The sequence below is a fragment of the Dendrobium catenatum genome, unplaced genomic scaffold (genome assembly GCF_001605985.2).
Source record: "Dendrobium catenatum unplaced genomic scaffold, ASM160598v2 fragScaff_scaffold_945, whole genome shotgun sequence".
Lineage (NCBI taxonomy): Eukaryota > Viridiplantae > Streptophyta > Magnoliopsida > Asparagales > Orchidaceae > Dendrobium > Dendrobium catenatum.
This window is the reverse complement of record NW_021319407.1, coordinates 270,923-282,084: the sequence shown is the minus strand read 5'-3', so window position 1 is coordinate 282,084 and position 11,162 is coordinate 270,923. Positions and strand designations below refer to the sequence as shown.

Sequence of the window (11,162 nt, the reverse complement as noted above, 5' to 3'; positions counted from 1 at the left end):
GTGGGATAAAAGCTTGATGTTGTTGTTGTTGTTGTATTTAGTAGCAATATGCTCCAGGCTTTTAGTTTCCTCACAATTTCTTGGACAACAGTAGTTTTGATACAGCTTTCTATGAAACAAGCAAGAGTTTTTAGTTAGAGCACTATTACAAAGCCTCCACTAAAATAAATACTCCATTCTAGATATTTTTAATTTATTCATCCACTTTACGTAAGTCAAGTTGTTTAGTTGAAGATGAGAATTAGCATCATACGCCAGTAGCAATAGATTTACCGGTATTAGAACAAAACAGTTGCAGCTCATCTTCCTCTGAATCCCTTACTACAGGAGTATTCAAAAATCAGTTTAATCAAATCATGAGAGAAATAGGTTTTTTAAATCCCCATATCAGGGAATAGAGGTGAAATAGAGGTGAAATAGAGGTGAAATAGAGGACCAAAACAGAGCAAGCATCAATCAGGGCTGGCTATCCTTGTGGTGGAGTAAATTCTATGTGGGCGCTTTCACTCTCCATTTCTCCCATTCTCCATACCGCGGACTCGCAACGAACCCCCCTCTCCCCCCTCTCCGGCGGAGGCACCTCCCCTCGCCGGCAAACATTCACCCTTCCTCCCATCTACTCCACCTCCTCCGGCAGAGACGTCTGGTTCAACCCCAATCTCGATGGTTGCCCATCCAGAATCCGCACGAGAAGACCCCAAAATTCCCGCCATGGTCACCATCAATACCTCAACCGAAGCGTGGACATGGATGCCCTCCTCGCCGCCCTCTCCTCCACCACCACCGCCACGGAGCTCCACGCCGTCATGTCCCCCTATCTCCCCCCTCACTCGTCTTCCGCCCACCACCCTCCCCTTTCCCCGCGCTTCATGATCTCCCTCCTCTCCCGCGAGCCTGACCACCGCCGCTCTCTCGCCCTCCTCGACTGGATGCACGACGCCGCCCACTATCCCCCTTCCGCTGTCGCGTATAACGTCGTCCTCCGCAACGCTACCCGTGCCGGTGACTTCTCCCTCGCCGCAGGCCTTCTCTACGAGATGCGTGGCTCCGTTTCCGCCGACCGTTACACATACTCTACCCTTCTGTCCGCCCTCTCCCGCTCCAACCTCCTTGATGCTGCTCTCTCTCTTCTCCCTTTCATGGATGCTGACTCCATCTCCCCTGACCTCGTCCTCTTCTCTAGCCTCATCTCCCTCGCCCTCCGCCTCGGCGACCATTCCAAAGCTCTAGCTCTCTTTTCCCGCCTCCGCGCCGCTGGCATCACCCCTGACCTCATTGCATACAACTCCCTCCTTTCAGCCCTCTCCCGCGCCGGTCTATTCCGTGAAGCCCGCCGAATACTCCTCTCCGACATGGACGCCGCCGGCGTTCCCCCCGATACCATCTCCTTCTCCACCATCCTCGCAGCTCTCGTCGCTCGCAGCCGCTTTCTCGAAGCCCTCTCCCTTTTCCACGAGATGCGCTCCCCCCAACGCCGCCTACCCCTCGATCTCACCACATGCAATATCATCCTCGATGCCTACGGCCAACTCGACATGGTCCGCGAAGCAGATCGCTTCTTCTGGAGCATGCGCCGCCTCGGAGTCCCCCCATCCGTCGTCACGTGCAACACCATGCTCCGCGTCTACGGCGACGCCGAACTCTTTGGCGAAGCCGTCCACCTTTTCCGCCTCATGCAGCGCCAAAACATGGAACAGAACGTTGTCACCTACAACACCATGATGAAGATCTACGGAAAATCTCTCGAACACGAGAAAGCTGGTAACCTCCTCATGGAAATGCAGCGCCGAGGCATAGAACCTAATCCCATTACTTACTCCACCATCATCTCCATTTGGGCTCGCGCTGGAAAACTCGACCGCGCCGCCAAGCTCTTCCAGAAGATCCGCGAATCCGGTGTAGACATCGACCCTGCACTGTATCAGACCATGATCGTGGTATACGAGCGCGCCGGGCTCGTAGCGCACGCAAGGTGTTTGTTGCATGACCTCAAAGAGCCGACAAACAAAATCAGCAAAGACACGGCGGTTACTATTCTAGCTGGAGCTGGCCGTCTCGAGGAGGCCGCGTGGTTATTCCGCCGAGCTGAGGTGAAGAGCATTGAGGTGTTCCATTCCATGATGGATCTGTTCGCCCGGAACAAGAAGCACGCCAATGTCGTCGAGGTGTTCGACAGAATGCGAGCTGGCGGACTATTCCCGGACTCGGAGATGATTTCCATGGTTCTGAATGCTTATGGCAAGCTTCAGAAATTCGAAAAGGCAGAGGCTTTGTACAGTGAAATGGAAGAGGAGGGATGCATTTTTGCAGATAAGGTCCATTTTCAAATGCTGAGCTTGTTGGGGATGAAGAGGGATTTCAAGAGAGTGGAAGAATTGCTTGAAAAGCTAAGAAATTATTCGGATATTGATAAGAAAGAACTGCATATTGTGGCAGCGAATTTGTACGAGAGAGCTAATAGGCTCGACGACGCTGCTCGGATTGTTGGGCAGATGAATGAGAGAACCTCGGTCTCAAATGCCTTGCAGGTGGAGTAGATGAGGTTGAAGCTTGAACATAATCTGGGTTGTAAAAGTTAATATAATTAATTTTTTTGAGAGATTCATGTAAATGATATTAAAATGTATTATGCTTATAAAATCATTGTGTAAAAAAAAAGGGATTAATGTGTTTTTGTGGGGATGACTTGGTGTGTTATACTTATCCTCTCTACAAAGTTTAATGATACAAGTACAATTAAGTTTAGTAAATATTTGCTATAAAATAAATAAGTCTAAGTAGCATGCAGCTTTCAAAAAAATGAATAAATAACCCATTATGAACTCTCAGAAGAGGGAGCAGTATTAACAAGTTTATCATTTTTTTTTACTTGAGCTTGAATTAATCATATTTAATTGGTTGATTTGGTCTGAACTTAATTTAAATGATCGTTGAAGGTTGAATAACTCAATCTTAATAACATTGGGTGTAAACTAATTCATCGGCTATCTTGTCTCTTTGAAGAAATTTATAAAAGAACAAAATAATAATAACTATCACTAATCAGCACATTGATTATGACTGATTATTTTGATTCAACATTTGATTAACACAACATGCCTCAAGAATATAAATACTAAGAAGTTTCTTTTAAAATACGCTGCTTTTAAGAAAACCAACAGTAAGGAGGTTTCTATGATTTTGTTAAAGAGCTTCAAAGAAAGAGAAGCATAATTCTATGATGAATCTTATTTTTTGTGCCATCTTTGAAGAAGATTTAAGAAATAATAATTGAGGACGGTGATAAGGCATAAAATGAATAAAGCTAATATTGTGAACTCCATTATAAGTCGACTTCTTCGGACAATTCTCCTAGAGTCTTACATTACACATAAACATCCACCAAATTCCCCACCATTCATACCCTTCTCATTACACATTCCAAACACATAAACATATAAATAATTGTATTGCCAACATAAAGCAATAGCAATTGAATATTTATATTTTTAACATGTATAACCAATAAAACCAAAACTTTTAGTATATGAGAATAGTAACATCAACAAATTTCAACACATAAAAGAAGTATCAATAAAATAGAGGATTATATAAAATACTCACTTGTATGACAACCTTTATGTCTTTGAGGAAATACTTTCTTATATATATTCAATGTTGGAAAAACTTAAAACCAATCATAGATAATGTTTATAATATTGTTTCAGGAATTTTATCATTCTATAACACTTTTTGTCAACACCAACATAATTAGGAAATTACATGAAAATCCCTGCATTTAAATTCACATGGTAAAACTTTTGATTTTTCTTATTAAAAAGCTTAAAATTCTCTATTCTATGTCAAATCAAAAGTTACACGATAGAAATTTTTTCAAATATATTTAAATTAATTAAAACCCCTAATGTTTTATCCTGTTTAACCAAATTAAAATTTGAAGGAGGATAATGAAAGCCTACCTCAAGATGAATAATTCCTTCAATTGGCCCGACAGAAGAACTTGCTTTGCAGCCCCCAAACCTTATGTTCTTCTTTCTTTCCCCTTCTCCAATTCCACTCCCAAAGCTTCTAAGGGGTGAAATAGGGAGAGGGATATTAGGTTAATGATTTTAGATATTTGTATAAGAACATGAAAATTTACCTAGCACCACAACGCCACCTTTCCCAATTTTGTAGCACTTTGTTCGCATATTCCATATGCTCCAGGCAGAGATCTTGCTGCCATAGTTCCCACTTCCATCACCACAACACTCCCATAAAGTGCCACCAAGTTCAAGATACCAATGCTCCCAAGGAGTTTTCTATGCTTGACATTTCTTACTTTTCTAACTCGACTATAGATTTATATGGACTTAATTAAACATAACATAATTTAGAATTTCTCAAACAATTAACATATATAAAGGAAAACATAACATCCTTGCTAGGTTTGGTTCGGTTTATTTTAGGTGGACTCATGTTTATAACAATAGTTATCATATTCTCCCCTCACAAAAATGCCATCATCGACATTTCCATATAAGTTAGCACTTAAAATAATTTTGAATACTTTATCTTATTTCAACTTCTTTCTCTCAGGTTGTTCCCATTCTAACAAGTATTTCAATTAGACCTTGATCATAAGGATTTATTAAATTTTTAACTATTTCACATCATAAACCATAATGCTTTTAGGTTCTTCTTTATATATCAAATTAGGCCTCACTTTAACTTTGTCTATAGGAACTCCTGCTTAAGCTCAGAAACTCATTTCCTTAGCTCTAACACATGAATTACACTCTGTACATTTGACATATGATCTGGTAACAACAATCTATAAGCAAACTTCCTAATTCTTCCAATTACTTTAAAAAATCCAATACACTTTGGACTTAACTTACTCCTTTCATATTATTGATCTTTAAGATAACAAATCACCTACTTAAAATTTAATAGTCTGATTCTTTGGATCATAATATTTTTTATTTATATTCTGAGATACTTCTAATCTTTTCATTACTAATATGATTTTCTCGATAGCATCATTACCAATTTAGGGACTATCCTTCTCCTTTCACCTACTTCTATTTAGCACAACAATATCATGCACTTCTTACCATATAGTGCCTCATATAGTGATATACCAATATTTAACTTAAAACTATTATTATAAGAAAATTCGACCAAAGAAATATGATTCTCCCAACTCCCATGAAAATTTAGTACATAATTAATTTTCTAACACCTGAATACTCTCAAACTGCCCATCAATCTACAAGTGGAAGGATGTACTAAAATTTAGCTTGGTTCCCAATCTTTCTTGAATACTTTTTCACAATCTAGAGGTGAAACTTCCAGCTTAATAAAAAATAATATCATTTAGTATTTCGTGTAATTTTTTAATCTCTCACTTAAATAAATTGGCAGACTTCTCCACAGAGTCTGTTTGTCTCATCGAAATAAAAGGAGTTGACTTTTTCAATCTATCAATTATATCCCAAATAGCATAATGACCCTACCTTGACCTTAAGAATCCCATAACAAAATTCATTTTAATTTCTACCAATTTCCACTCTGGAGTATATATTGGATACAATAAACCATTAAGTCTCTTGTGCACTGCTTTTACCATCTAACATGTTTCAAACTTTCAAACAAACTCTAGTACATCCTATTTTAGTTTAGGCCACCAAAATGTCAGCTTCAAATCTTGATATATTTTTCTATTGCTTGGATGAATTATGTATCCATAATAGTGTTCTTCATGCATAATTTCATTCCTTAAAGTACCATTAGCTTGAGCTCATAATTAATCACCATAGTTTAATAAACCCTAATCATTTACTTGATATTCTAGTCTCTTTATAGACTGAATCTGATCAATCATTTAATTTATATGCTTCCTTAATTTTAGCTTGCAATAAAAACTAAGAAATCATCTCAGAACTAATTCTTTCCTTCACCTCACATGGACATACAACCAAAATACAATTGAACATTTAATTCTTATAACTTCCTTTGTTAGCATTCTATAAGGGGCTTTTGCAATTAGTGATGTACCAAGCATCCCCTTAAATACAAAACTCTCTCTCTCTCTCTCTCTCTCTCTCTCTCTCTCTCTCTCTCTCTCTCTCTCTACTAGTAAACTTATAAACACTTCTGAGGGAATAAATCAAGAAATTATCATACTATTGGAATGCCATCAATATTTCCAATAATTTTACTCCCATCCTTTACATAAGATAGAAATACACAATTCTCCTTTCTCCATAACTTTTCAACTTATAGGGTTGATATTAGACATAAAATACACCTCTAACCCTTTGGAAAAAAAAAACACTTCTCCATTAAAATAAAATGCTACCCTTTTTCTACTACAATTAATATGAGCCTCGTACTTACCTAACCAGTCCATCCCAAAATAGCATGAAATTCAATCAAGGGAAACACAATCAATGTAGACTCTAAATTCCCATCTAAGATTCAAATTCACAAATGCAAACTTAGTTAAAAACTAAGAAATCCCCCCCATAGAAAATATAATAGATAATCTAGATAATAAAGGAATATAAGATAAACTCAAGTTATCCAAAATATTTTAGAAATATATGAATGCTAGCTCCAAAAATAAATAAAACATGATAGGACAGAGCAAAAATGGCTAACAGGTATGTCACAACATCTGGAGCATTCCTAGGCTCTTGTTAAGTCAAACTATAATCTCTGGGCTAGCCTGTAACAATACTGAAAATAAGACTAGCCTTTCTATGAGCTCCATTGGATTGACTCCAACTAAACCTCTCCCGATTCTACTAGATGATCCCTAACCATCAACTCTCGAAGGAACGGCTCCTAACTGCCGTCCCAATGTGTGGTCTCTTTTAACCTCTAACTTCACTTCCTCTTCTCAGCAGGGGTACTAAGCTATCATGTGACTTAAATAGCCACATCTAAAACATTGACCAATAAATAGAAAGTAACAACCCTGATGTATTATGCCTTAAGATCTACATATTGCAGTGTAACTTATAAACATAGAAGAACTAAAACCACTTGAAACTACTCGACCTCCCCTCCTGGACTCAATGGCTTGAATCGACCCTTCTTCTCACTGACTTGACTCTTAGATGGCTCCCCTCCAAGCCTCTTCATGCAAGTATTCCATTTCTACTGGGTCACCATCAATCCATTCTTTATTAATATGATCCTCTTAATGTGTTTAATGAAATTATTAATACAAAAAGAAATTAATGGTTTTCTCAAATTATATATTAGGACTCTCATGAATCTATAACACTTCTCCTCATAACGTTTTAATAAACTACATGGTAAACCTTGTTAGTGTCGTAAACTCGTATTCATATTGCATCACAAACTTGCCTCACTACACCAACCTAAGGAATGACTTATGTATCTACTGCCTAGTTGATTGTGACACAAAATAATCTCTAAATATCTCAACACATTCATCCTACAAAATATTTTCTTTAAACTTTCCTTGATACTTCTCCTTTTGCTAGCCTAACCCACAGCATTCAACTTTTCCATCTAATAGAAATACTGCTAATAATACCTTCCAACATTTAGTGCACTTCATATTATCGAACATCTTTTTTGTCCTTAGCAACCAATCTTCAACTACTCTAGGCTCCACATCAACTTTGAAGAGGCTTTAGCCTTTGAAATGTCTGTAGGTTCTTATCAACTTCATCATTTCTTAGTATGAACATCCTACTTTGTCCTTTTCCTATCAATTGGGTTACTTAACTGGCAAGTTGTATCATCAAATCTCATGGCATAGCCCGTATTGTGTTATGTATAGTCATAACTTTATTGGAACTCTATCCATTGGTTGTTCCCTCCTTATCTTGAGGGTTCATTCTTTTCAACACTTTTACCAATCACTCACACTCTCTCTCTCTCTCTTTCTCTCTCTCACACACACACACACATATGTTGAGATAGTTGCTATTTAGTTTTGCATGTTTGATATTCTGGCAACTTGTATGTTTTTTATGATTCCAAATATTATTTCTTTGATTATTATCTATCCTAACATATTTTGGAAGATTTATTTTTCTCTTATGTGTATTAACATTTCAAGAAAATCATACTCCGGATTATTGAAGATTTCAAATCAAGATCAGTTTAGAGTGTATTATAATTGAAGTATGTATTTTTCATTTTATTGAGTCTAAGAGAGTGTGATTGTAATTGAGTAATCGAGCACACACACATTAGAAGAGAATTTTAAAATTCATATTTTTAAACTGATCGTACAGTATGATATTACTTCGTACAAGATGATCTGGTCAGTTATTTTCCCCAACGAGCAATGGAACGAACAGAAATGTCAATTTTTTTTCTAAGTATAGTTCATACATACAATATTTTTGATCATGTACCAGGATGAAGGCCTCTATTTTGGCCATATATGAAGATCGAACGGGACGGTATTTTTTATCGTACCGGGATGAATGCCTTTGTTTTGACTAGATATGAAGAATGTACAGGATGATATTTTAATCGTATCAGGATGAACATCTCGATTCTGGTTTCATTCATTTCACCTCAATGTTTTGTACAGACAATCTTTAAAATTTTTTTCTATTCATATCGGACAAACACAGTTCGTATCGGATAATGATTGGGTGCAAAATGATTTTGTATCGATTCACAATGGGTTGGTACGTAACAGTATTTGAACTGTTTATATGTACGAACATACGATTGTACAGTAGGATCGTGTATATTGAAAATTGAAAACTTCAAATTTTTGGATGATTTTTTGTGTCTTTTGTATAAAAGGTCCACTAAAACTAACGTGTGAAATATCTTCTTTTCTCTTGACTTCATGATTTTCAAAGGAAAATTGAATGAGAGAGTGTGAGAGAGTATTTGAGAGAGATTTCTTGCAAGTGGAGTGTGAAGGATTCATAGGGTTACTGAAAGGTAAGGATCTCTTTATAATTTATATTGTTATAACTTTGTATTTGAAGATTGTTTGTGAGAAGATCAGGTACTCTACCGACACTTAGGAATTGTGAAATGATAACGGTTCTTTACCGACACTTAGGAAGTGTGAAAAGATGAAGGTTCTCTGCCTAGACTTGAAGAGTGTGAATAGTCGAAGATACTCTGCCTACACTTGGAGGGCATAAAAGGATGAAGGTTCTCTGCTTACACTTTGAAGAGTTAAACAACTGACGATTCTTTGCCGCACCAGGGATTAGTGGAAGAGAGTTTTGTAAAGGCTTCTCCGCTTTACTGTGGGGCAAAAGGAGAGACATTTGTAGTAATAGTGCAATACCTGAAGAGGGAGTCTTCAGCGAGTGGATATATGTCGTGTTTGACTGAACCACTATAAATCTATGTGTCATTTATTTTTTTTACTGCATATTTACTTACTGCAAGTTACTTTAATTATATGGTTGAAAATTATACTTTCAAAATCTCAATTAACTTGCCACTAATCATTAAGTGGTTTCTACTTTTTAAATCCAAGAGAAGTAAAATTTAAAAGTACCAATTCACCCCCCTCCCTCTTAGTTAGCCTTGGGACATTAACTTAGGTTTAACAACTTATTATAGAATCAACAATCATACTTTGTTTCAAATCATAAGTTTAGACTAATTTTTTATTAACGAGTATGGCTATATTTGGAAACTGGAATACACCAAAAGGTTACTCTATAACTAGACACCCTTTGTTTGACAATATATCTTTCAATTTTTGGAAAACATGCATGTTAATATTTTTATAGTCACTAGATTATTATATATGGATCTTAATTCAAGAAGGGTATAGAAAACCAACTAGATTAGTTGATGGTGTTAGAGTTGAAACATCCATTGCAGATTGGATTGTAGAATAACGTGACTTAGCACAATATAACGCAAATATTTAAACAGTTTCTTTTGTGCACTTAAGTTAGAAAACTACATGTGGGTTTTCACTTGTAATAGTGGAAATGACATATGGGATAGACTCTGTATTACTTATGAAGGGATAAATGAAGTAAAATAATCTAGACTGAATATCTTATTACATGACTATGAATTATTTCACATGAAATCCAATGAATCTATTTCTGATATGTACATAAGATTTACTCAAATTGTCATGTCTTTACATGCATTCGGTAGGGAACTAAAGAATGCTAAAATCATTAACAAAATTCTTCATTATTTGCCTACTGAATATGATGCTAAAATAACTATAATTATAGAGTTAAAAGATTTAAATGTTTACTCTATTGACAATCTTCTTGGATCACTAATTGCTTACGAGTAAGGAGTGAGTCAAAGAAAGATTGATGCAGGTGAACAATGAAAGGAGAAGAGCATTACACTGAAAGTGGAGGAGTCAGATAGTGATCTATCTCAACCTGAGAAAGAGGATGATATAGCTTTGATGACTAGACAATTTAGAAGCTTTCTGAAGAGGAAGCAGAAGAGACACCAATAGTGGAACAGAGGTAAGTTCAATAGGAATATTAAGGTTTCTAATAATGTGATTTGTTACGAGTGTAGGAAACCTGGACATTTCAAGTCAAAATGCCCAAACCTAAAAGCCACTCCTAACAAAGAGAAGGCAGAGGAGAAACCAAAAGAGAAAAAGAGTAAGAAGAGATTCCAAAGAGCTTTTTGGGCGAACTCGGCTTCGAATTCATCAGAAATAGAAAGGAGGAGGAAGTCACAAATTTATGTTTAATGGTCGATAATCTTGATCAGTCAAATTAAGAACAAGTATGTGACTTAACCTATGCTGAACTTTTAGGAGTTTTTGAATGGATTCATGATGCATATAGGAAGCTAAAGAAAATACATGATAGTCTAAATTTAGAATCACAAGAACTATATATAGAGAACAAAATACTTAAGAAAGATCATGCATTGATAGATAACAACCACATAAGCTTACTTGATGAATTTGATAACTTAAATAAGGAGAACAAGATTTTGAAAACATCCTATACAAAATTGGAAAATGAATTCAAAAAGTTTAAGTATGATTTTGAGAGTAGAGAGCATTATTTAAATTTTGATAAAAATATTTTAGAATATTTAAACACTTTTCTGAAGTTGAAAGTTAAAGCTCTCGAGAAATATAAGAAACCACCATCACTTGAAGATTTCACTAATCCTATTTTGTATCAGAAGTTTATACAACCGAGGAAGAA

At 36.5% G+C, this 11,162-nt stretch overlaps 1 protein-coding gene across 1 annotated transcript; it reads left to right on the top strand.

Moving 5' to 3' along the window:
• Positions 1 to 224: 224 nt before the first annotated feature.
• Positions 225 to 2,685, top strand: LOC110116023 (pentatricopeptide repeat-containing protein At5g39980, chloroplastic). The gene has a single exon (XM_020849456.2). The coding sequence runs from the start codon at positions 492 to 494 to the stop codon at positions 2,535 to 2,537; it is 2,046 nt and encodes a 681-aa protein (XP_020705115.1). The 5' UTR covers positions 225 to 491; the 3' UTR covers positions 2,538 to 2,685.
• The last annotated feature ends 8,477 nt before the right edge of the window (positions 2,686 to 11,162 follow it).

Excerpts from the sequence above, each read along its gene's own strand:
- LOC110116023 (XM_020849456.2), top strand. The coding sequence starts at position 492 with ATGTGGGCGCTTTCACTCTCCATTTCTCCCATTCTCCATACCGCGGAC.